Consider the following 27,047-nt stretch of genomic DNA (forward strand, 5'->3'; position numbering starts at 1 on the left):
ATGGTAACTTTGAAGGTATTGTCGCTAACAGAATTTGGAGATGACCTTTAAATTTCCACCTTCCTGAAGCTACATTAGCAATCTGTCTTAGAATTAGAAACCATATGTATGTGGCACTGAATTCAGGGAGCAGAGCCTGAGAGGAGCCGTGGGGTGGGGGTAGAAAGCTTGGAGTGGCCGTGAATGTCCAGCTCTTGATGGGAAGTGACCTTCTGGGCTGTTTGCAGGCACCTGAAACTAAAGCCTGTCCCCAGTGAGTTTCGGTCACTCTTTCCGGGGTGTTCCCTACAGTGGTCAACTTCCCTCTGAGCTCGTGCTGCACACGTGGTGTTAATACCACATGGAATGATCATTTACTGAGTTTGTGATTGAATATGTATATTGTTTCTTCAATATCAATTGCGTTATAGAATTTAAAATATGTTTAGGGGCCAGCCCCTTGGCTGAGTGGTTAAGTTTGTGAGCTCTGCTTTGGTGGTCCAGGGTTTTGCTGGTTCATATCCTGGGTGCAGACCTAACACCACTCATCAAGCCATGCTGAGGTGGCATCCCACATAGCAGAACCAGAAGGACCTACAACTAGAATATACAACTATGTATTGGGGGGCTTTGGAGAGAAGAAGGAGAAGAACAAAAAAGATGATTGGCAACAGATGGTACCTCAGGTGCCAATCTTTAAAAAAAAATAAATAAAATATGTTTAGAAGTATTTTATGTATTTGGATCCCAGTTTATACCTTTTGGAAGTTAATCTCTGAAGAATTCTTGTGTATGTGGTGATTTCCAGTAAAATTATCCATGGGCGTGGGACTTGAGCTCCCTTTTCTTTTAAACCCATTTTATGGGAAAGGGGCCGCCATGTGAATAGTTTAGTTAATAGTTTGGCCCTTCTAAATATGCCCATAAATGCAGATTTTCCTGTAGTTCATGATAAGCAGATATTTCCAAATTTTCTATTCTCAATTGAGGCTAATCCTTAGCACAGAGATCCAGTCCTATGTTGATTCCTTCTATATACTGCATTTCATCATTTGTAAGATGCACATTTTTCCATATTTTAGCATCTCTTGATATTGGGTATGTCTTATAGTCAGTCAGTTATAAACCATGTCAAAGTATAATCAGCAAGTTTTTTTCTTTCTTTTCATTCATTAAAATAGTGTATAATGAATTGTATAGTTTCAGATCCATTTAAAATTTATCTCAGTCGAACCTTCTAAGAAGCTTATGAAATAGGAAGAGAAAGACTTATTTCCGTTTTGCTCCTGAAGAAACAGTCCCGACAGAGGTTTCCTTGGGGAAAGTTTGCAGTTTGTGCTCGTAGACTTGGAGGACGATGGACGATTCACCATGTGTGCGTGTGTGTAAGGTCGTCACTCCAGTTCCTACTTCAGAATTTTATTAAGGTGTAGTATTCATGAGACACTTTGTCTTTTAGGTCAGAAATGTCTTCAATATGACGGCAAAAGAGGGAAGAAAGAAATCAATTCGCGTCCTGGTCGCTGTGGGGAACGGCAGAGGAGCTGCAGGTGAACAGGGTGCCATGGCACACGCGGTGCTGGTGGTGGTGGCAGAGGACAGACGTGGCTGGGCTGCACTGTGGGGTCAGCGGGTTCACGCTGCGGCCAGACTTTTCCTCCTGATTAAATCTGTTAGTGGTTCGAGCGCACAACCTTGTTGAAGCCCGTGAGATCCCTTAGAGGGACAAGAAAGACTAGATCTTCCTACACCTGCCCTTTCCTGTGAGGACACTGGATATTTAAAAAGGCTCAAGATGCCATTGTATTATAATTAACAGGAAAAATTAGGGGGAAAAACATTAGATATTCAACAATGGGGACATAGTTACAGAGAGAGTATAGCCACACATTGTAATATTCTGTACCCATTAAAGAATAACGGAAAATCATGTACAAAATAATGCTAAATTAAAAAGAAAAGCATTTCATGTAAGACTGTATAATATAATCCCAATTTTTGTTTTTTAAAAAAGTATGTTTATATGCAAAGAACAGACTGGAAAGATATGCAATGAAAAGGTTAATAATGTTTACTCTAATTTGCCAGTCATTTAAATTTTCTTCTTTATACTTTTGTGTAAAGTTTCCATAGTGACCATCTGTTTTTGAAATGTATATGTGAATGTGTAAGGGAAAGAAAACTGGAAAACTGTCCTATTTAACCCATCCTGACACTTTCAAAACAAGTAATGTGTATAGATAGTGTTTGCCCAAGGAAACCACTCTTTATTTGTTTATTTATTTTGGAGAGGAGGTTTCTGCCTGAGCTAACGTCTGTGCCAGTCTTCCTCTGCTGTGTGTGTGGGGTGCCTCCACAGCACGGCTGATGAGTGGAGAAGGTCTGCACCAGGCCACTGACTGTGAACCTCGGCCCAAAGCGAAGCGCGCAGAGCTCGAACCACTCGGCCATGGGACTGGCCCCTAAGGAAATCACTCTTAACAGTTACTTTTGTATACTTCTAGATTTCTGTATTCATATATCATCATATATCTTTTCTAAAAAATTGACACAAAGGGATCCTATCATATCCATAATTTAGCACCTTGCTTTTCATGCTTATTTTTATACCCAGAGAGCTTCCTGTATCAGCATAAAGAGATTCCCCCTCATTCTTTGTACTGATTGCATAATGTTCCATTGGGTAGATAAATATAACTTTTGTAACCTTTTCCCTATTGTTGAATATTTATGTTTCCAAGTTTTTACTGTTTATAAAAAATAGTGAGCTTCTTGTACATGTAATTTGTTATACTTTTGCAAGTATATTGACTGGGGAAATTTCTTGCTGAAACTGCTGCCTCAAAGTTCTGTGCATTTTAAACGTTGATGAGTATTGGCAGATTGCCCTGCCAAATGTTGCATCAGTTTATCTTCATCTGTAGCATCATATCCTTGGGGCCCAGCATATGATCAAACTTTACTGATTGTCAATATGATGTGGAAAACATATCTCTTAGTTGTGATTCGCATTTCTTTGATTATGCGAGTTTGGACACCATTTCACATGTTTATTGGCTGCAGTTATTTCCCTTTAGAGACCTGTTAGTTCACATGTTTTACCCCTTTTTCTCTTAGGTGTTTGTTCTTCCTTATTGATGGTATAACCTGTTTGTAAGTTAAGGACATTCACCCTTTGTCTATCATATACTTGACTTAGTTTTTAGTTTTTTTCTACACAAAGTTTTAAATTCACAGCAGTCTTAAACCTTTATATAGCAAGTTTGCCAGTCTTTCATCACTTCTGTGTTAGTGTCTTGCTTAGAAAGCCTTCATTTGAAGATTATATGTTCACCTGTGTTTTTTCTCCAGGACTTACATGTTTAGTTTGTTTTGTTTAAACTGTGAAATGGAATCCTCAGCCCCTTTTGTCCCAGGTTCTCAAGTGTCTTGCGTATCTCATGGAGCAGTATCCTCTTATGTTACTTTCCTGTGTATAATTTAAACATAAAAGACATCCTTCAAAATAAATAATTAATGGTGACAGCAAGTAATGGAAGCATTTCTGTTAACTTGTGATAAAGCCTCATTTCACAGGGTTGAGCGTTCACAAACTCAGGAATTGTTGATTTTATTTCCTGGTTAGTTGAAGTCTGAATTGCATTTGAAAGTTCCAATGAAATCATAGTTTTATGCTATAGCAGTGTCTGTTTTTTCCCAACCCTTCTGGTTATTTTAATCTATTTTCCAAAATGCACAAAACCATATACCTTATTAATTTAGAGCATGGTTAGTTTTTTTATATTGAGTGTATTTAGTTTGTTTTAACATATTTTTATTTTATTTTATTTATTTTTTGCTGAGGAAGTTGACCCTGAGCTAACATCTGTTGCCAGTCTTCCTCTTTTAGCCTGAGAAAGATTGTCCCTGAGCCAACATCCTTGCCAGTCTTCCTTGACCTTGTATATGGGACACTGCCACAGCGTGGCTTGATTAGTGGTGTGCTGGTCCACACCCAGGATCTGAACCCACGAAACCCGTGCCACTGAAGCAGAGCACACAAACTTAACCACTATGCTACTGGGCTGGCCCAAGTATATTTAGTTTTATCTATAGATTTATAAAAAGTAAAGTTATGCATATAACCTTGGATTTCATAGATGCTTTCAAGTGTAATATTTCCCAAATGCCCCAATACAGAGAAGCAAATCTCTTTAGCCTCCTGCTTTGTCATTCGTTTTGCACAGAAGGTTTTCTCTGGGCAGAAGAAAACTGAAGTGTGATGAAATATGGTAGGAGCTGAAACTTAAAATGTGGTGAAAGACATTATGTGCCAAATTCATGCCCCTTGTCATATTTTTGCTTTTTCTCTGCCAGGTTTTGCCATTGGGAAAGCCACTGAAAGGGCGGACGCTTTCAGAAAAGTATGTACATTTTTCCTGTCTTGACAGTAAATAATCAATGAGCTATGTGCTTGACACCATCAGAACCACAAAAAAAAAGGAGCCCTCCCCCCATGCTCACTGTCAAATGTTACTTATCTCATAACAAGCAGTTTAGAAGTGCCTGTATTCTTTTCTATCATTTTTATCAGACTTGTGATTGTGACAAGATTATGAGACAACTGGGAAAGTTTGAACACTGACAGAATGTTGAAAGATACTAAGGAATTATTCTTAATTTTCTCAGATGTGATAGCGATATTGTGCTTATGATTTCTTTTAGTACATCCTTAGCTTTTAGAAGCTGAGGATTTTAGAATACTGAAATTATTGTCCTAGTTTGAAATTTTCCGTAATATAATATTTTATGAAAGCTGCTTTTTGAGGTCTCTGAGAAAATGTAAATTCCAACAATAGATTTAAGAGAAATATTTCCCTTCTTTCAGGCAAAGAACAAAGCAGTTCACTATCTGCATTATATAGAACGATACGAAGACCATACAAGTGAGTGTTAGTCTTTTCTTTTAAAATTCGCAGGATTACACTTGTTTCATTATGGGAGGCAGTGTATCTCTATGGGTGTCTTTGTGTTTCTCTGCTTGTTGCTACGTTCTTACAAATCAATATGTAAAGTGTAGAAACATATTTTCTCTCCCGAGAAGGTTACTAATGAGTGAAACCAAAGTCTGTTGCTCGTCCTCGGCCAGTGTGTGCTGGCTGCTTGGGGTGGTATTAGTTGTGCTGTGATATTTGCAAGGTCATTAACACTACACGCCTAATCCTTCTTGTGTTTATGTGTTTACCCTCCAGTATTCCACGATATTTCTTTGACATTTAAAAGGACGCATATCAAGATGAAGAAACAACCCAGAGGTAACTAAAATACTAAAAAACTCTTATAATCTGTTGAAGATAAAGCAGAGAAATCTCACATCCATCCTGTCCTCTACTTTTGCTCACCTTTGCTAGAGCTCATTTTGGAAATACCAGAATCGAAAGGCCTAAGCTAGATTGAAAAAGGCTAAGGCCCTCAGGGAAATAAAATTAGCCAACCTACCCAGGCTCCCGTGGGCACAGGCATGTTCCAGGGGTAGTTCCAGGCGGGAAGAGCACACCATGAAGAGGAAATAGCCACTGAGTGAGTAGCTGGGCTTGGATGAGCGGGAACCAGGAGAATCATTGACGCTCTGAGATGGTTCTGTTCTCAGAGCTCATTCGGTTCCAGTCATGACTCTCATCATCAGGGGCTGAGGGAATGTCCCTGTGAGCCAGGTGCTGTGCCAAGCTGTGCGGATGCAGAGAGGGACCTTCTTCCCGTCCTGTGGGGGAGCAGGCGGGAGGGCAGGCAGTGCCCAGGGTCCCGGGGCTGTGGCAGTCGTGCCCAGTGGACTCTGAGTGTAGAATTCTTGAACATTCTGATTTGTGTTTTGCTTGTGGTTCCACAGTAAAAATGATTTCACATAACTCTAGGTACATCTTGAACAATTTGGATCGGAAGAAGATGAAACATTATATTTAAAATTTTTATGTCAAAGCTTCTAGCACAGCTGTGCTAGAGTTATGGCATGCAAATAAATTAAAAAAAATCACGTGGAGTACCGATTGTATTTGTATACAATACTGTATACAATACAAATACTGATTGTATTTGTATATTGATAGTATACCAGATCTTTCTTTCTGCTTTAACGTCATAATTAATCATTCGTATGCCTGATAAAACTACTTATTTTATCATTAGAGAAAGTACTGAGCACTTAGACACCAAGGTGTAGACCTTCGTGGGCCCACATCGTAGGTACTGGCCTGACTGACTACTGAGCACTTGAAATGTGTCTACTCAGGTCGGCTGTAAGCGTCAAGTACACATCAGAGCTCAAAGGCTTAGTGTGAAAAAAAGAATGTAGAATATCTCAAAAATATTATTAATATCGTTTACATGTTAAAATGATAATGTTTTGGAATCCGGTTAAATAAATATATGACTAAAATTAATTTTACTTTTTAAGCTTTTTTTTAATGCAGCTATGAGACTTTAAAATTACATACATGGCTTACATGTATGGGTGGCATCATATTTATGTTGGACAGTGTTGGTTTAGATACATTTCTGTCGGAATGATTTTTGAAAGACTGCTACAATTTTAATTTAATAGCAGAAGCTACCTTTTTAATCTTCCCTGTCATCTAATCAAAGCTCTATTTTTCAGGCTGCTATATATAGTTTAACCCATTACCTGGGCATTGAGATTGAATATTCTGATTTTGAAGCTAAAACATATGATAAGTTATAGACAGCATTTCCTAAATTATGGTTCTGTGTGTCACTGTTTCTATGAGGAGATATTAATAGGTGTTACTCCAAAAAGGGTTCCAAATTGGAAAATTGGCTTAAGGAAAGTAAAAAAGATGCTTGTAGGTGTTTGTGATCGTCACAGTCTTTAACGCACTACTGTGCAATGGGAGTCTCCGAGAGGGGATGGAGAATGCAGTGTCCCAAACTTACTAACCCTGGGACGGGACACTTCTACCTTGGCTGCAAGACAGCACTTAACTCCTCACACAGCACTGCAAAGCATTTGCCATATAATAAACACACACACAGACACGCACACGCACACAGACACAGAGACATAGACATTAATTTGACTTTTATGAAACAGGTGTTCCTTGACACAGTCCCTGCCTGGGAGTCTTCACGATCGCAGTACAGTCCAATAGTTACCACAGGACAGTGACCACTATTATATGGACATTTGTATATGTGCTAAACAGCGGCTGCCATTCATGGAGGGCCTCGGGTGCTCCAGGTGCTCTGCAGTGGGCGTGCTCCCCCTGGAGCTCACCTCCAGCTCTGCTAAGCAGGTGTCGCAGGGAGGGGTGGATCTTGCCCAGGGTCATCCAGCAGGCAGTGGCAGGGGACAGTCTGCCTCCCAGGCCCTTCCAAAGGTCTGCCTTGCACTCCCCTGTGTGTGCACCTCTCTCTCTGTGCATCTGTGCACAGATGTGTGTGCACGCATGGACACGTGTTCTGTACGTGTCTAACTCCACACACAGAAGAACCACCTGGCTGTTACCTGCCCTAGCTGCCCTCTGAAGTCCCCAGTTCTCACGTGATCTGGCGTAGCTGTGGAGTCCACATTTAACTGGTTCTTTCAAGTAATAGGGACAGTTCTGGGTAAGAATATGTTACATACTTTATCCGAATACAGCTCTCACATGCATATATACAATTACCATGAAAAATCTGAAACTGGAAAGCCAGTGATGTTTCCCTTCTGGAGCCGACCTTCTGCCTTAAAGCGGGGAGGGGTGCAGGGTCCGTGTCTGGCTAAGCACAGTGTGGGGCTTTTTTCTCTCCTCACTCCCGCCTGCATTTGCCGGGTGCTGACCCAGGCCCTGGGGATACAGTAGAAACAAACAGTATCCAGCCCTCGGAGCCCACATCCTTCTGAGGGGAAACTCGGATCAACAAGTTCGGCTGAAGTGCTGAAAGCGGCAGTGGAGATGCTGAGTGTTGAGAGGAGGGTGGGGAGGACACCACCTTCAGTAGCGTGGTCAGAGAGGACCTCCCTGAGGAGGAGGCATTTGAGTGAGACCTCGAAGGTGAGAAGGAGCCATGCAGGGTAGCAGGCCCAGGGGAACACCCAGTCAAGTCCTTGAGGTGGGAAGCCAGCAGGAGGAGGGTGGTGTCTGGACGAGGTCAGCGAGACGTCAGATCATGAGGGGCTCTGTAGGCCGTGGAGCTCTGTCTTAGTGATTTTACTGTAATTCCGAGAACAGCGGGAAGGGAAGCTCTTTAAGTGGAGAGTGAGGTGTTTGTTTTGTGTTTCTAAAGCTCTTCCTGGAGAATGGATGGCGGGTAGGCTGGAGTGTGGCCAGTAGCTGCAGGAGAGACCACCCAAGATCTAGAGGCCAGCAAGGAGCGGGGAGGCCGGGCCAGTAGCTGGGAGAAAATCCCGGAGCGGGGGCATTACCGAAGCCGAAAGAGGAGTCTTTCCAGGAGGAGGTGGACTCCTCCGCTCAGTGCTCCTGAGCAGTCAAGGAGAGTGAGGACAGATTGTCCCCGATCCTCAGTTAATGTGGGCGTGGGTGCCAAGAACTTTCAGGCGTCTCTGCGAATCTGCATAACTGTCGTGTTCTTTGCCCACGTGTTCAAGAAATGTATATGTATTGTTTCTTTAATCCTTACAATATCTCATTTTAATAAGTGTCATTATGGATGTTTAGTAGTCAGGGGTCACCTGGCTGGGAGGTGATGAAGCCAGAATGGGAAGCAGGGTCTCCTGCACCCAGAGCCTGAAGTGGTGTGAAAGCCAGCAGGGTGACAGATGTGTCTTCTTCCCATTTCTAGGCTACGGCCTCCGCTGCCACCGGGCCATCATCACCATCTGCCGGCTCATTGGCATCAAAGACATGTACGCCAAGGTCTCGGGATCCATGAACATGCTCAACCTCACCCGGGGCCTCTTCCGTGGACTCTCCCGCCAGGTAACCCTTCCCTGGGGGCTGAAACAGAACTTCTAGTTTGTGCCTCACTTGTGTGCGTTGGGACCATGACGTCCTGGGGTCCTCCTGGAGTGGCTCTCCCAGGGCCCCTTGAGGACTCGGGCATTCTCTGCTGTCTGTGGCTGCACTGGGTTAGTTAATCCAACTGAAGAGTCAGTTCATGAAGTTTAGCCTTTAGGAAATACCTCATGGGTGTTCTGAAGTTTCAAAATTAAGTGTTTTTAAAGGCCAGTAATTAGAGTCTGTGTTTTGTTATGAAAAGAACACATGGTTTTTCTAGAACTCCAACAGTGTAGACATATAAAGTGAAAGGAAAAGGTCCGTTTCCTAATCATCCTTCCAGTTGAGACTGGGGTGACCTGGGGCACCTCCTCTCAGGAGAGCTGTCTCCAGGAGCAGCTCAGTCAGTCCACACGTCACCTGCACAGGTTGTTCAGACGGACACCTGAGTCAGTAGGAACCATGAGCGTCGATGTGCTAGGGTATTTCTCTTCATGGATGGAGGCCTGGACCACTGCCCAGCCGGCCCCTCAGCATGGGCTTGGCTCACAGTCAGTCCACTCCACAGCAGAGAGGAAGGCCTGTGACTGCACGGCCCCCTCATCCTGGGCCGCCCTCCTGCCTCTCAGCACGGGTGGCCCATTCCTCGAAAGGTTGAGTGGACCTTAGAGCTGATGAGCAGAAAGATGACCAGGTTCATGAGACTCTGTCTGCTGACCTCCATTTGGTGAGGAATTTGACAGACTTCCTGACACTTAGTGTGATGGCTGTTTCTGAATAAAATGATCCATGGAATAGTTTTCCATGTCTCTCTTTAAAATAGGAAAATTAATTAAAAGAAAACGAAAGCTTTGCTTAAAGCTCTTTTTTTTTGAACTGCTTTGTGCGTGTGTCTATTTGGTACTATCTAAAACATCCTTCTAAAGCACTTCTGAATCCAAACTCATTGTCAGAGGTTTAATTGTTTCATGTAACTAGGTTATTGGTTCTAGATAGGTCATATTTATAATCACATAGACTTGTCCTTTCTTATGATATTTTTTATTTATTTTAGCACTTTGAATGTTCTGATGTAATTACCATGTATCCTCTCGTCTAGAATGCCATCAGCTATAAAAAAGTTGCACTATTGCAATGTGCCACTCCAAAAAAAATGCCACCAATGTAAGCAACATGCCATTGATTGTAAGACACGCAAATTTAAGTTATTTTATTTTGTTTTTATGAAACAGCATCTCTTCCAATTTCAATCATCTATAGAGTTAGAATCGTACAAGGTGGCCATAAAGTCTGGAAAGGTGAGATTGAACATGTCAGGTATTTCAGTGTTCTTCAGTAAGCCGTCTACTGCATTATTTGCCTGTTTCCAGACTTTGTGGCTCCCTTCTCTGCTGAATCCCCACGGCCCTCTCACTCAGTGTCAACAGTCAACAGCTGGTGGCCAGTCTTGTTTCTCAATACCACCCCAACCCAGCCCCAGTTATTTTGAACCAAATCTCAGACAGCATTTTATTTCATCCATAAATATTTCAGTATGTATCTCTAAAAGACAAGAATTAAAAAATACCCCACAATACTATTGTCATACCTAAAAAGTTAATACTAATCTAGTATATCATCAAATATCTAGTCAGTGTTCATAGAAACGTATCCATTTGTCAGAATTAAAAAATATTTTTTATACAACTTGTTTGAATCAGGTTGCAGGAAAGGTCAATACATGGTAGGTCTTTGCATGTCTTCTAAGTCACTTGTAGTCTGTGACTCTTCTTTTTCTTGCAACTCTTTTGTTGCAGAAACCAGGTTGTTTGTCTGTAGTTTCCTAGTCTGGTGCTGACTCAGTTCCTGTGGGTCCTCACCGTCTTCTCTCTCTGCGTGTCCTGTAATTGGCAGCTAGAGCTGGCAGTGTGGGGCACAGCATGGCACAGAATTACGAGGGTTTGGAAGGCAAGAGGCCAAGGCCCTTCCGCCATCCCAGGTGGGGGTGGGGGGTGGTGCTGAGGTGGTTCATCCACGACAGGTCACCAGAGTTTGCCCACAAAATGCATTGCCCAGAATTACCTGAAATGGTCTTTAAGTTCCCCAAGTGGTCCGGTATTTCCACTGCTGACTTCCCTCTGGCTGATGGAAGTTCCTGCTCTAAGTTAGAGACGCACCTCAGAGAGCTAACCTGCCGTTCTCACTCGGGTCTTGCGCAGGAAACCCACCAACAGCTGGCTGATAAGAAGAGCCTCCACGTGGTGGAATTCCGGGAGGAATGCGGCCCTCTGCCCATCGTGGTCGCCTCCCCCCAGGGGCCCTTGAGAAAGGATCCGGAGCCAGAAGATGAGGTTCCAGACGTCAGACTGGACTGGGAAGAAGTGAAGGCTGCACAGGGAATGAAGCGCTCAGCGTGGTTGGGTTTAAAGAGAGCCGCCACCTGAGCGCCCCTCTGGCCTTGTGCGGCCGCAGTGTCTGGAGCCCCTGAAAGATGCTCGGCCCCTCACTCCTTGGAATGTCACCTTTTTATTTAAAGGAAAGGCCAACATTCTTTATTTACAAATAATAAATAAATATAGCTTTAATTTATTGAGCATATGGTATATTCCAGTCACTGCAATAGGAACTTTACAGACACACCTTAGTTCAAGGCACCTTTAAATATTCATTTAAACTGACAAAAATGAATGAATCAGGGAGATAGGGCTTGTAGTCTGACCTAATCAAAAATAATGTGCAGTCAAGTTACAGCTACTTAACTCTAGTCACACAGCTAGAAAGTAGAGGAAAACAGGCAAACCTTATTCTTTTTGACTCTGGAAATTCTTTGTATTAAACCTGTTTGTATAAATATTTTAGTGGTTATTCTAGGTATCACATTATACAGACACCACTTACCACCTGGCTGCTGGGGTTGGCTTTGTGCCAGTTCAAGTGAAGCCTGGAAATCTTACCTCCCTTTAGATCCCTTTACCCTTCCTCGGTTCTATAATTGTTTTAAAATTTCGTCTGCCTGCCTTGAGAACCACATTAGCCAATGTTACAGTTTTTGCTTCAACCAGCAAACATACTATAGAAAACTCAAGAAGAAAAAAAGCCTATTTACCCAGATTTTTGCCCTTCCAATTGTTCTTTCTTCTTTGCTGGTGTTTCACGGTTCCACTGACATTTTGAGTTGGGAAAACTGAGTTCTTCTTGTGTGTTTCTTGTTTGCTGTCATAACACCACCACACTCACAACATTTGACACCCAATGTTGTGGGATTTTCCCCCGAATAAGCAATTCTCTGCAGCACCAGCTGCGTGTCCTACAATTTAACTCAATTCTGACGCTATCTCCCTGGAGACAGCATCAGATCCCACAGGTGAAGGGCTCAGTCCCACAAGACTGTCCCCACCCCACTTCAGATGCCAGTTCCAAGTCTGGTTGTCACCTGTGCTTCTGACCAATTGGCTATAAATCAGAGGTTCCCACAACTCCCTCGTTGGTTTAGATTAATTTGCTAGAATAACAGTTTTAATTTGCTAGGGAAACAGTTTACATACCGTTTACCAGTTTATTAGAAAAGGGTATGATAAAGGATACAGATGAACATCCAGATGGAAGAGAGGCACAGGGCAGGGTGTCTGAGATTACCTCACCAACCTCACGGCCCTTCCCCAGGTGCAAGCAAGCTATGGATTTAGGGGGATCTGGGGAGTGTCTGAATTGCTGGCTCAATCGGATGGCCACTGAAAGTCCCACATGGCCCCTGCTGAGAGATCAGACCTTGTTCCTGTGAGTCCCAGGACACAAGAAGCCCTGACCGTGCTGCCATCTCCAGAGCACACGGGACACCGGAGGCGTGGGTGTGAGGTAAAGTCTGTATTCTGAACTCTCTGGAACCCCTTTTCTCACAGTCTTTTCCCCAAGCCCCATTCACCCAACTGGAAATTGTATTTGGTCCTGAGTCAACGCAGAGCTTCTGAGAAATAATCACTCCTGCCTTCTCAAGGAAACTTCAGGGTCCTTTTGTTTTGGCTCCTGTCCAACCATTGTCCCATTTTGCTAGAACCTGCCTGACAGGATGCTTAGGACTCTGCTCCTGTTTCCATTCTCAGAAGTTCTGCCCTGGCACTCAGAGGGCCTGCAGCCCCAATCTTGTGAAGGCCTTTCCTGCTCTGGCACTTTGACACCGGCCCTCTGGCAGCTGTCGTCCCTGCCGTCAGGGTCACAACGAGGAGTTCCTCCAGGTCATGTTGATTTCAGCAGAGGGAACGAGGGGCCGGACAGACCCGGTGGGGGGAGCGGTTTCTTGCTCTGTGGAGGCTGCCAGCTTTGGGGTGGGGTTGCCAGTCTGAGGGCTGCCAGGATGGCTCTGGAAGGAGAGAGGCCCTCCCCAACCCTGGGAGCAGAGGGTGGGGACTGTTGTGGCCTGGTCACGGCCTATGGGCTTGGGGTAAACAGGGATAAGGCCCTCAGGATGGTGGGTGAGGACAGCTCGGGGCTGGACGGGGAGACTTGCTCCCTAGGAGAAGGCTGGGACCCAGCAGGGCAGCACCACCCAGATCTCTCTGGGTCTCTGGAAAGGGCAGGACAGCACCAAGCAGGAGGAGGGTGTAGGTGGTGGGATAGCTGGTCACCAAGGAGACAAAAGGAAGGATGCAACTGTGGGTTTCCTCTGAAGACGGCTATGGTCCCAGCGTTAACAGAGGGCCTGAGTGAGGTTCAACTCCCCTTGCAAAGGACAGAGGCATCCAAGGGTTTCCTGAGGGCCACAGAGAACCTGGCTCCTGGGCTTCTGTTTGCCTTCAAGGAATGACCTTGACCACGCTGATGGGACGCATCCCCTGGCATCTGTCCCAAGAGACTTCTCCCAGGCCTGGCCTCAGGAGGCAGAGAGTACCCATTCTGAGCCTCTCACCCTGGCCCTGAGGATGACGTGCTTTTAGAGGGTTTGTTGACACATGTTGTTGACAGTGGCTAAAAACCTCTGAATTGTTGAGAAAAAAGAAGAAGTAATAATGGGAGAAAATTTCCCAAGTTTGGCAAAAGATAGATAAACCTGCAGATTTAAGAAGCTGAGCAAGCCCCAAATAGAATAAACTGAAAGAAATTCATACCAAGACATGTCATAAACAGACTTCAGAAGACAAAACGCAAATGAAAACTCATGAAACCAGAGAGAATAACAATACCTTGTTTGTAAGGTGAAAACAATTCAAATGAAAGCAGATTTGTCATAAAAAACCATGGAGGCCAGAAGGAAGTGACGCATTTTTCAAGTGCTGAAAGAAAAGAACTGAATTCTTGGATGCCTCTGTCCTTGTGAAAGAAAAGGCTTGAATTCTCTACCTGGTGAAATTATTCTTTAGGAATGAAAGGAAAATACATTCTCAGATGAAGGAAACAGAATTCATTGTCAATAGACATATCCTTAAAGAATAGCTAAAGTTCTCAAAGCAGAAAGGAAATGTGTGAGATGATAGAAAATATATATATTGGTCTCTGCCCCTGGTTCCTGGCACAGAGCTCGTAAAACCCTTGTAATTTCCTAAGTGACAAGAGCACTAGGAGCATCTTTTGTTCTAATATTTGGTCTTTGATCTAGGTTCCTGGCAGAGTTACAATATCCCTTGGAATTTCCCAGGTGATAGCAGTCTTTTGTTCTAATGAGGTGACTCTGGGTGGGCTCCTGGGTGGGGGCTGCTCAGCAGAAAGACTAAGCTGTGATGAGAAGCTTGGCATGTTCAGTCTCACCTCCCATTCTCCAGGGAGGGGAGAGGGGCTGGAAATGGAGTTAACGATTGATCGCGCCTGTGTGATGCAGCCGCCATAAAATCCTGAAAGTACAGGTTCTGAGAGCTCCCAGGTCGGTGACCACGTGGAGGTGCTGGGAGAACAGCAGTTGGAGAGGGCGTGGAAGCTCCACCCTTCCCCCACACCCTGCCCTGTGCGTCCCTTCCACCTGGATGTTCATTGTATCCTGTATCATGTCCCTTTGATATAAACTGGTAAACAGCATGTAAACTTTTTTCCTAGCATATTAAAACTTTTTCTAGCGAATTAATCTAAACCAACGAGGGAGTTGTGGGAACCTCTGATTTATAGCCAATTGGTCAGAAGCACAGGTGACAACCAGACTTGGAACTGGCATCTGAAGTGGGGTGGGGACAGTCTTGTGGGACTGAGCCCTTCACCTGTGGGATCTGATGCTATCTCCAGGTAGATAGTGTCAAAACTGAGTTAAGTTGTAGGACAGCCAGATGGTGTTGCAGAGCATAGCTTGTTCCAGGAAAGGTAACAATGGAGTGGTTCTTCTTCTCTGTGTGGAGTTAGACACATACAGAACATGTGTCCATGCATGCACACACATGTGTACAGATGCACAGAGAGAGAGGTGCACACACAGGGGAGTGCAAGGCAGACCTTTGGAAGGGCCTGGGAGGCAGACTGTCCCCTGCCACTGCCTGCTGGATGACCCTGGGCAAGATCCACCCCTCCCTGCGACACCTGCTTAGCAGAGCTAGAGGTGAGCTCCGGGGGAGCACGCCCACTGCAGAGCACCTGGAGCACCCGAGGCTCTCCATGAATGGCAGCCACTGTTTAGCACATACACAAATGTCCATATAATAGTGGTCACTGTCCTGTGGTAACTATTGGACTGTACTGCAATCGTGAAGACTCTCAGGCAGGGACTGTGTCAAGGAACACCTGTTTAATAAAAGTCAAATTAATGTCTGTGTGTGTGTGTGTGTGTGTGTGTGTGGGTGTGTTATACAGTAAATGCTTTGCTGTGCTGTGTGAGGAGTTAAGTGCTGTCCTGCAGCCAAGGTAGAAGTGTACCATGGTTAGTAAGTTTGTGATGTTGCATTCTTTATCCCCCTCTGGGATGCTCACATTGCACAGTAGTGCATTAAAGACTGTGACATTCACAAACACATACAAACGCCTTTTTGACTTTCTTTAATCCAGTTTTCCCACTTGGCACCTTTATGGAGTAACACCTATTAATATCTCCTCTTAGAAATAGTGATGCACAGGAACATAATTTAGGAAATGCTATTTATAACTTATCGTACAGTTTTAGCTTCAAGATCAATGTGTTTAACCCCAATGCCCAGGTAATTCGTTAAATATATAGCAACCTGAAAAATACAGCTTTGATTAGGTGACAGGGGAGATAAGAAAGGTAACTTCTGCAATTAAAATTGTAGCAGTCTTACAAAAATCATTCAGACATAAATGTATCTAAACCAACACTGTCCAACAGAAATAGGATGCCACCCATACATATAATTTTAAATTTTCTCATAGATGCATTAAAACATAGTAAAAAAATAAATTAATTTTAGAAATATATGTATTTAACCCAATGTTCAGAACATCATTTCAACAAGTAATGAATACAATAACATTTTTGAGATATTCTGCATTCTTTTTTTCATACTAGGTCTAAAATATGGTGTGTCTGTGATGCTTACAGCCGACCTCAGTAGCCACATTTCAAGTGCTCAGTAGCCACTCAGGCAAGTATCTACGATGTGGGCCTGCACAGGTCTACACCTTGGTGTCTAACTGCTCAGCACTTTCTCTAATGATGAAATAAGTAGTTTTATCAGGCATATGAATGATTAATTATGACTTCAAAGCAGAAGACAAGATCTGGCATACTAGCACAATCTGTCCTGTATTTGATTTCTTAAAAATTTATTTCCAGAGTGATGTCAGTGTCATGGTGGAGTGAAATTGCCTGGGACTCTCTCTCCTCCAACATACAAGAAAAGGGGCCGGCTCTGTGGCCAAGTGGTTAAGTTCACACGCTCCGCTGTGGCGGTCCAGGGTTCGGATCCTGGGCGCGAACATGGCACCACTCATCTAGGCCACGTTGAGGCGGCGTCCCACATCCCACAACTAGAAGGACATGCAACTAAGATATACAACTGTGTAGAGAGGGGGTTTGGGGAGATAAAGCAGAAAAAAAAAAGATTGGCAACAGTTGTTAGCCCAGGTGCCAATCCTTAAAAAAAAAAAAAAAAAGATTGGCAACAGTTGTTAGCGCAGGTGCCAATCTTTAAAAAAAAGAAAAAGGAGCAACCATATTCCAACAGATAATACCCTAACAGCACAGAATTCCTGGGAGAGTCACAGAGGCCACATGATGGAGGGCAGAGAGGCTGCAGTCCCCCTCAGAGGAGCTGGAACAGAGTAAGAGACAACTTCCTCCCTGAAAGACTGTGGTTGCTGCCATGGGAGGATGTGTGAGGGAAGGAGTCGGGGAGGGGCCGCATATCTGCGGGATCACCCAGGTCTCCCTGGGTCCCTGGCAGCCTAGAGGGAAGCCCTCTAATAGGGCAAAAGCTTTCAGTAGTGGTGACCCCATCAAACCAAAACCCCAGGAGACCAGGTAGCAAGAGCTGATTGGGAAACCTGGGACTGCACACAGGAGAAAGCGCCCCTCCTCTGACCCACACCATGCCATCTCCACTGAAGGCGGAGGGCTCAGAATACATGACTCTGCACCCCCACCCAGTGGCAATAGGCTGTAACCTCAACCGAATAATATCAAAATGGGAAAGTCTGGTCCTTCCAACATCAGGCACTTTATCAAATCTCCAGACCAGAGAGAAAACGATAAGCACCCAGAAGACAGTCCTGAGGACACAGAAGTAAGTAAACTAAATGACAGTGAATTAAAAAAACCTATCATCAAAAAGCTCAATGAGGTAAAAGATAATATAGAGAAACAATTCAATGAGTTCAGGAGGTACTTCACAAAAGAGAGTGAAACTAAAGAAAAATCAATCAAAAATATTAGAGATGAAAGATGCAATGGAAGAGATAAAACAAAATACAGATTCTCTGAATGCTTGTGTGGACATCGCAGGGGAGTGAATCAGCATAATTGAAGATAGACATGTTGAAATGCTCCAGACAGAGGAGGAGAGAGAACTGAGACTAAAAAGAAATGAAGAAAGTCTCTGAGAAATATCCAACTCAATGAGGAAATGCAACATAAGAATTATAGGCATTCAAGAAGGTGAAGAGAAGGAGAATGGAGCAGAAAACGTGTTCAAAGAAATAATAGCAGAGAACGTCCCAAATCTAGGGAATGAGAGGGAAATATGTGTGGAGGAAGCTTCCAGATCTCCTAGATTTCTCAATGTAAAAAGACCTACTGCAAGGCATATAGTAATAAAACTGGCAAAAATGAATGACAAAGAAAGAATACTCAGGGCAGCAAGGCAGAAGAAAACGACCTACAAAGGAACCCCTATCAGACTTTCAGCAGATTCTCTGGAGAAACCTTACAAGCTAGGAGAGAATGGAATGACATGCAAAACTTTAAAAGATAAAAATCTTCAACCAAGAATACTCTATCCAGCAAAAATATCCTTCAGATATGAGGGAGAAATTAAATCTCTCCCAAATAAAAGCTAAGGGACTTCATAGCCATGAGACCTCCCCTACAAGAAATCCTCATAAAGGCCCTCATACCTGAAAAAAGAAAAAAAAAGGGAGAAAGGGGTCATAAAACACAGAGTAAGGAGACAAATAGAATCAGAATAGGATAGCAAATATTCAACTATAGCATTAGGATAAAGGGAAGGAAAACACCAAAAACAAAGACAATCCTGTCACTTTAACCACAAATTGACAACACAAGTTGGAATAAGATATGAGAACAATAACTTAGGAGGGGAGGAGGAAAGGGACTGAATCAGCTTAGGCTAAGGAAATAAGAGGCTATCAGAAAATGGACTATCTTATACATGAGATTCTGAGTACAAACTTCAGAGTAGCCACTAAACTAAAAAGCAGAACAGAGACACAAAAAATAAATAAGGAAAAAACAAAGAAACACAGCATAAAAAACTGCATAATTCAATAGGTGGACCAAAACACACAGGACAAGGAACAAAGGAGATGCAGGGAAACTGGAAAATGAGTGATATAATGACAGCATTAAGCCCTCATACATCAATAATCACCCTCAATGTAAATGGATTGAACTCTCCCATAAAAAGACATAGAGTGGCAAGATGGATTAAAGAACAAGATCCAACAATTTGTTGCCTCCAGGAAACACATCTCAGCTCCAATGACAAATACAGGCTCAGAGTGAAGGGGTGGAAGATGATAGTCCATGCTAATGGCAAACAAAAGAAAGCAGGTGTCACAATACTTATATCAGACAAAGTAGACTTCAAGATAAGGCAGGTAAAGAGAGTCAAAGGGGGGCAGTACATAATGATCAAAGGGACACTCCATCAAGAAGAAAATAACACTTATAAATATGCACCCAACACAGGAACACCAAAGTTCATAAAGCAACTATTAACAAACCTAAAAGAAGATATTGAAAATAACACAATAATAGTAGGGGACCTCAACACCCCAGTCACATCATTGGACAGATCATCCAGACAGAAAATCAAGGAAACAGTGGAATTAAACAGAAAGCTAAGCCAGTTGTACTTAAAGACATATATTGAACACTCCATCCAAAAACAGCAGAACACACATTCTTCTCAAGTGAGCACAGAACATTCTCAAGGATAGACCATATGTGGGAAACAAGGCAAGCCTCTATAAATTTTAAAAAATTAAAATAACAAGCATCTCTGATCATAATGCTACAAAGCTAGAAATTAATTCCAAGAAAAAAGCTGAGAAAGGGACAAAGATGTGGAGACTAAGCAATATGATATTGAACAAGCAATGGGTCATTGAAGAAATTAAAGGAGAAGTAAAAAGTTATGTGGAGACAAATGAAAATGATAACATGCCATACCAACTCATATGGGATGCAGCAAAAGCTCTATTAAGAGGGCATTTCATGGCAATACAGGCACACCTTAACAAACAAGAAAAATCCCAAATAAGCAATCTCAAATTACACCTAACTGAATTAGAAAAACAAGAACAAGGGCTGGCCTGGTGGTGCAGTGGTTAAGTTTGCACATTCTGCTTTGGCAACCTGGAGTCTGCCCGTTTGGATCACGGGTGTGGATATGGCACTGCTTGGCAAGCAATGCTGAGGTAGGTGTCCCACATATAAAAGTAGAGGAGTTTGGGCACGAATGTTAGCTCAGGGCTGGGCTTCCTCAGCCAAAAGAGGAGGATTGGCAACAGATGTTAGCTCAGGGCTAATCTTCCTCAAAGAAAAACAAAGAAAGAAAGAAAAGCAAGAGCAAACAAAGCCCAAAGTCAGCAGAAAGAGAGAAATAATAAAAATCAGAGCAGAAATAAATGCTGTTCAAAGAAAAAAGGCAGTAGAAAGGATCAATGAAACAAAGAGCTGGTTCTCTGCGAAGATAAATAAAATTGACAAACCCCTAGCCAGACTTGCAAAGAAAAAAGAGAGAAAGCTCAAATAAACAAAATCAGAAATGAAAGAGGAGAAATAACAACAGACTCCACAGAAATAAACTGGATTATAAGAGAATACTATGAAAAACTATATGCCAACAGAATGGATAACCTAGAGGAAATGGATAAATTCTTAGACTCTTACAATCTCCCAAAGCTGAATCAAGAAGAAACAGATGATCTGAACAAAACAGTCACAAGGAAAGAGATTGAAACAGCAATGAGAAGCATCCCAAAGAATAAAACTCCAGGAGCGTATGGCTTTCCTGGGGAATTCTACCAAAGTTTCAGAGAGGATTTAATACCCATCCTTTTCAAGGTATTCCAAAAAATTAGGGAAGATGGAACACTTCCTAACATTGTACGAGGCCAACTTCACTCTGATACCAAAGCCTGACAAGGACAGCACAAAAAAGGAGAACTACAGGCCAATATCGCTGATGAACATAGATGCAAAAATTCTCAACAAAATTTTGGCAACCCGAATTCAGCAATACATCAAAAGGATCATACATCATGATCAAGTGGGATTCATACCAGGGACTCAGGGATGGTTCAACATCTGCAAATCAATCAATGTGATACACCACATGAACAAATTGAGGAATATGGGGTCTGCCCAGTGGCGCAGCAATTAAGTGGGCACATTCTGCTTCTTGGTGACCTAGGGCTTGCCGTTTCAGATCCTGGGTGTGGACATGGCACCGCTTGGCAAAAGTCATGCTGTGGTAGGCATCCCACGTATAAAGTAGAGGAAGATGAGCATGGATGTTAGCTCAGGGCCAGTCTTCCTCAGCTAAAAGAGGAGGATTGGCAGTAGTGAGCTCAGGGCTAATCTTCCTCCAAAAAAAAAAAAAAAAATTGAGGAATAAAAACCACATGATCATCTCAATAGATGCAGAGCAAGCATTTGACAAGATCCAACAGCCATTTATGATAAAAACTTAACAAAATGGGGATAGAAGGAAATTACCTCAACATGATAAAGGCCATATATGACAAACCCACAGGCAACATCATACTCAATGGGCAAAAACTGTGTACCATCCCCCTGAGAATAGTCATGAGACAAGGATGCCCTCTATCACCACTCTTATTCAACATAGTACTGGAGGTTTTGGCCAGAGCAATTAGGCAAGAGAAAGGAATAAAATGAATCCAAATAGGGAGTGAAGAAGTGAAACTCTTGTTGTTTGCAGATGACATAATCTTATACATAGAAAACACCAAAAAATCCATTGGAAAACTAATAGAAATAATTAACAACTACAGGAAAGTTGCAGGGTACAGAGCCAACTTACAAAAATCAGTTGCTTTTCTATACTCCAATAACAAACTTTCAGAAAGAGAACTCAAGAATATAATTCCGTTTGCAATTGCAACTGACAAAATAAAGTACCTAGGAATAAATTTAATCAAGAAGGTGAAGGACTTATACAATGAAAACTATAAGACGTTGCTGAGAGAAATTGTTAATGACTTAAAGAAATGGAAAGAGATTCCTTGCTCATGGATTGGAAGAATAAACATAGTTAAAATGTCCATACTTCCGAAAGCAATCTACAGATTCAATGCAATCCCTATCAGAATCCCAATGATATTCTTCACAGAAATAGAGCAAAGAATACTAAAATTCATATAGGGCAATCAAAGACCCAAATTGCTAAGGCAATCCTGAGAAAAAAGAACAAAGCTGGAGGGATCACAATCCTTGACTTCAAAATGTACTACAGAGCCATAGTGACCAAAATGGCATGGTACTGGTACAAAACCAGGCACACAGATCAATGGAACAGAACTGAAAGCCCAGAAATAAAACCACACATCTTCGGACAGCTAATCTTCAACAAAGGTGCCAAGAATATACAATGGAGAAAAGATAGTCTCTTCAGTAAATGGTGTTGGGAAAACTGGACAGCCACATGCAAAAGAATGAAGGTAGACCACTACCTCACAAAAATAAACTCAAGGGGCCGGCCTGGTGGTGCAGCCGTTAAGTGTGCATGTTCCGCTTTGGCGGCCCGGGGTTTGTGGGTTTGGGTCCCGGGTGCGGACATGGCACCACTTGGCAAGCCATGCTGTGGTAGGCATCCCACATGTAAAAAGTAGAGGAAGATGGGCACGATTGTTAGCTCAGGGCCAGCCTTCCTGAGCAAAAAGAGGAGGATTAGCAGCAGTTAGCTCAGAGCTAATCTTCCTCAAAATAAATAAATAAACTCAAAATGGATCAAAATTTGAAGATATGTCCTGAAACTTTAAAACTCTTGGAAGATAATATTGGTAGTACACTCTTTGACATCAAACTAAAAAGGATCTTTTCAAATACCGTGTCCTCTCAGACAAGGGAAACAAAAGAAAAAATAAACAAGTGGGAATTTCTTTTGCAAGGCAAAAGAAACTAGGATCAAAACAAAGAGACAACCCATCAATTGGGAGAAAATATTTGCAAATCATATATCTGACAAGGGGTTAATCTCCAATCTCCATAATATATAAGGAACTCACACAGCTGAACAATAAGAAAGCAAACAACCCAATCAAAAAGTGGGCAGAGGAGATGAACAGACATTTTTCCAAAGAAGATATACAGATGGCCAATAAACACATGAAAAGTTGTTCAACATCACTAATCATCAGGGAAATGCAAATCAAAACTACACTAAGATACCACCTTACGCCTGTTAAAATGGCTGTAATCATTAAGACTAAAAATAACAAACGTTGGACAGGGTGTGGAGAGAAGGGAACCCTCACACACTGCTGGTGAATGCAAACTGGTGCAACCTCTATGGAAACAGTATGGAGACTCCTCAAAAAACTAAAAATAGAACTACCATATGACTCAGCTATCCCACTACTGGGTATCTATCCAAACAATTTGAAATCAACAATCCAAAGTAACATATGCACCCCTACATTCATTGCAGCACTATTCACAATAGCCAAGATGTGGAAGTAACCCAAGTGCCCATCGACTGATTACTGGATAAAGAAGATATGGTATACATATACAATGGAATACTACTCAGCCATAAGAAAAGACAAATTCATCCCATTTGTAATAACATGGAAGGACCTAGAGGGAATTACACTAAGTGAAATAAGGCAGTCTGAGAAAGACAAATACCAGATGATTTCACTCATATGTGGAATATCAACAAATACTGGGACAAAGAAAACAGTTCAGTGGTTACCAGGGGAAGGGAGGTGTGGGGGGCACAGGGGGTGAAGGGGAGCACTTATGTGGTGACAGTCAAGAAATAATGTACAACTGAAATCTCACATTGATGTACACTATTATGACCTCAATAAAAAAATTTATTTCCATGCCTTAGCTCTAGCAGAGCTATAGTGGAAACTTTCAAATAAAAATTTTAGATATAATGTTTTATCTTCTGATGCAAACTTTTAAAGATATACCTAGAGTTATACGATATTTTTACTGTGGAACCACAGGCGAAACACAAATCAGAATGTTCAAGAATTCTACACTCGGAGTCCACTGGGCACGACCGCCACAGCCCCGGGACTCTGGGCACTGCCTGCCCTCCCGCCTGCTCCCTCACAGGAGAGGAGGAAGGTCCTTCTCTGCATCCACACAGCTTGGCGCAGCACCTGGCTCACAGAGACATTCCATCAGTCCCCGATGATGAGAGTCATGACTGGAACCAAATGAGCTCTAAGAACAGAACCGTCTTAGTTCTCTGCAGGAACTAAGGTTCCCGCTCATCCAAGCCCAGCTACTCACTCAGTGGCTGTTTCCTCTTCATGCTCTGCTCTTTCCACCTGGAACTACCCCTGGAACATGCCTGTGCTCATGGGAGCCTGGGTAGGTTGGCTAATTTTATTTCCCTGAGAGCTTCAGCCTGCTTCAATCTAGCTTAGGCCTTTCGACTCTGGTATTTTCTAAACGAGTTCTAGCAAAGGTGAACAAAATTAGAGGACAGGATGGGTGTGAGATTTCTCTGCTTTATCTTCAACAGATTATAAGAATTTTTTTTTTTACTTATCTCTGGGTTGTTTCATCATCTTGATATGCATCCTTTTAAATGTTAAAGAAATATCGTGGAATACTGGATGGTAAACACATAAACACAAGAAGGATTGGGTGTGTAGTATTAATGCCCTTCCAAATATCACAGCGCAGCTAATACCACCCCAAGCAGACAGCACACACTGGCCGAGGATGAGCGACAGACTCTGATGTCACTTATTACTAACCTTCTCGGGAGAGAAAGTTTGTTTCTACACTTTATATATTGATTTTTAAGAACGTAGCAACAAGCAGAGAAACACAAAGACACCTGTAGAGATACACTGCCTCCCATAATGAAACAAGTGTAATCCTGAGAATTTTAAAAGAAACGACTAACACTCATTTGTGTGGTCTTTGTATCGTTCTATATAATGCAGATAGTGAACTGCTTTGTTCTTTGCTTGAAAGAAGGGAAATATTTTTCTTAAATTTATTGTTGGAGTTCACAATTTCTCAGAAATTTCAAAAAATAGCTTTCATAAAATATTTTGTTATGGAAAATTTCAAACACAAAAATTTCATTATATACTTCTAAAAGCTAAGGATTTACTAAAAGAAATCACAAGCCCCGTATCACTATCACACCTGAGAAAATTAGGAATAATTCCTTAGTATCTTTCAACACTCTGTCAGTTTTCAAACTTTCCCAGTTGTCTCATAATCTTGTCACAATCACAAATCTGATAAAAATGATGCAAAAGAATACAGGCACTTCTAAACAGCTTTTTATGGGATAAGTGACCTTTGACAGTGAACCTCAGGGGAGAGTTCTTTTTTTTTTTGTTTGTGGTTCTGATGGTGACTAGCACATGGCTTATTGATCTTTTACTGTCAACACAGGAAAAATGTACCTACTTTTCTGAAAGCATCCATGTGTTCAGTGGCTTTCCCAATGGCAAAACCTGTAAGAGAAAAAGCAAAAATATGACAAGGCACATGAATTTGGCACATAATGTCTTTCACATTTTAAGTTTGAGCTTCTACAATATTTCATCGCACTTCATTTTTCTTCTGCCCACAGAAAAGCTGCTGTGCAAAACGAATGACAGAGCAGGAGGCTACGGAGGTCTGCTTCTCTGTGTTGGGGCATTTGGGAAACATTACATTTGGAAGCATCTGTGAAATCCAAGGTTAGATTACCTTTATAAATCTCTAGATAAAATTAAGTATGCTCAATAAAAAAAAACTAACCATGCTCTAAATTAATAAAGTAGATGGTTTTGAACATTTTGGAAAATAGATTAAAATAACCAGGAAGGTTGGGAAAAAACATACACTGTTATAGAGTAAAACCACAGTTTCACTGGAACTTTCAAATGCAATTCAGACTTCAATTAACTAGGAAATAAAATCAACGATTCCTGTTTGTGAATGCCCAACCCCGTGAAATGAGGTTTTATCACAAGTTAACAGAAATGCTTCCATTACTTGCTGTCACCATTAATTATTTATTTTGAAGGATGTATTTTTATGTTTAAATTATACACAGGAAAGTAACATAAGAGGATACTGCTCCATGAGTTACGCAAGACACCTGAGAACCTGGGACAAAAAGGGCTCAGGATTCCAGTTCTCAGTTGAAACAAAACATTAAACCATGTAAGTCCTGAAGGAAAATATGGGTGAACATATTTATAAGCTTCAAATGAAGGCTTTCTAAGCAAAACACTAACCCAGAAGTGATAAAAAGAGTGATAAACTCGCTATATAGAGGGTTAAAACTTCTGTGAATTTAAAAATGTGTAGAAAAAAATTTAAAACTAAGTCAAATATGACACACAAAGGGTGAACGTCCTTAACTTACAAAGAGTTTATACCATCAATAAGGAAGAACAATAGCCCAATAGAAACATTGGTAAAACATGAACTAACAGATCTCAAAAAGGAAATAATAACAGCCAATAGATGTATGAAATTGTGTCCAAACACATAATTAAATGAATGCAAATCAGAACTAAGAGATATGTTTCCCATATCATATTGACAATCATTAACATTTGATTGTGTCCTGGGCCCCAAGGAAGTGGTGGTATGGATGAAGATAAACTGATGCAACATTTGGGAGGGCAATCTGCCAATACTCATCAACATTTAAAATGCACAGAACTTTGAGGCAGCAATTTCAGCAACAAATTTCCCCTATTGATATACTTGCAAAAGTACAACAAATTAGATATACAAGAAGCTCACTATTTTTTATAAATGGTAAAAAATTGGAAACAACACAAATATTCAGCAATAAGGAAAAAGTTACAAAAATTATGTTTATTCACACAATGGAGTATTATGCAGTTAGTGCAAAGAACGAGGGGGAAATCTCTTATACTGGTAAGGAAGATCTCGGTATAATACTAAGCACAAAAAGCAAGGGGCTAAATTATGGATATGACAGGATTCCTTTGTGTCAATTTTTAAAAGATATATGGTGATATATGAATACAGAAATCTAGAAAGATACAAAAGCAACTTCAGATTGGTATCCTTTGGCAAATACTGTCTAGACCTAGTACTTGTTTTGAAAGTGTCAATATGGGTTAAGTGGACAATTTTCCAGTTTTCTTTCCCTTAACTATTCATGTATACATTCAAAAAACAGACGTTCACTGCGGAAACTTTACAGAAAATTATACAGAAGATTTAAATGATTGACAACCCTACTAATCAGAGTAAACATTATTACCCTTTTTATGGCATATCTTCCAGTCTTTTCTTTGAATATAACATACTTTTAAAAAAAACAAAGTTTGGGTTTGTATTATATTGTCTTAAAT

At 41.8% G+C, this 27,047-nt stretch overlaps 1 protein-coding gene and 1 long non-coding RNA gene across 4 annotated transcripts in view; one reads left to right on the forward strand and one right to left on the reverse strand.

The window, feature by feature from the left end:
• Window positions 1-27,047, forward strand: part of MRPS5 (mitochondrial ribosomal protein S5) — a 48,128-nt gene that overhangs the window by 13,823 nt on the left and 7,258 nt on the right. Inside the window, exons 7-12 of one of the 3 annotated variants that reach the window (XM_070573585.1) lie at window positions 1,439-1,529; window positions 4,336-4,382; window positions 4,847-4,904; window positions 5,211-5,273; window positions 8,755-8,891; window positions 25,298-25,486. In XM_070573585.1, coding sequence (XP_070429686.1) covers window positions 1,439-1,529; window positions 4,336-4,382; window positions 4,847-4,904; window positions 5,211-5,273; window positions 8,755-8,891; window positions 25,298-25,411 — 510 coding nt within the window. In that variant the 3' untranslated portion in view covers window positions 25,412-25,486. Of the gene's footprint in view, window positions 1-1,438; window positions 1,530-4,335; window positions 4,383-4,846; window positions 4,905-5,210; window positions 5,274-8,754; window positions 8,892-11,107; window positions 11,482-25,297; window positions 25,487-27,047 lie in introns of those variants that run through there. The other 2 variants (XM_070573584.1, XM_070573583.1) reach the window with 2 other exon arrangements.
• LOC139075695 (uncharacterized) overlaps window positions 24,953-27,047 on the reverse strand; it is a 318,375-nt gene continuing 316,280 nt past the window's right edge. The window contains exon 4 of the long non-coding RNA XR_011526354.1: window positions 24,953-25,178. This is a non-coding gene — a long non-coding RNA (uncharacterized lncRNA). The remainder of the gene's footprint in view (window positions 25,179-27,047) is intronic.

Source organism: Equus przewalskii, chromosome 14 (assembly GCF_037783145.1).
Source record: "Equus przewalskii isolate Varuska chromosome 14, EquPr2, whole genome shotgun sequence".
Classification (NCBI taxonomy): domain Eukaryota; kingdom Metazoa; phylum Chordata; class Mammalia; order Perissodactyla; family Equidae; genus Equus; species Equus przewalskii.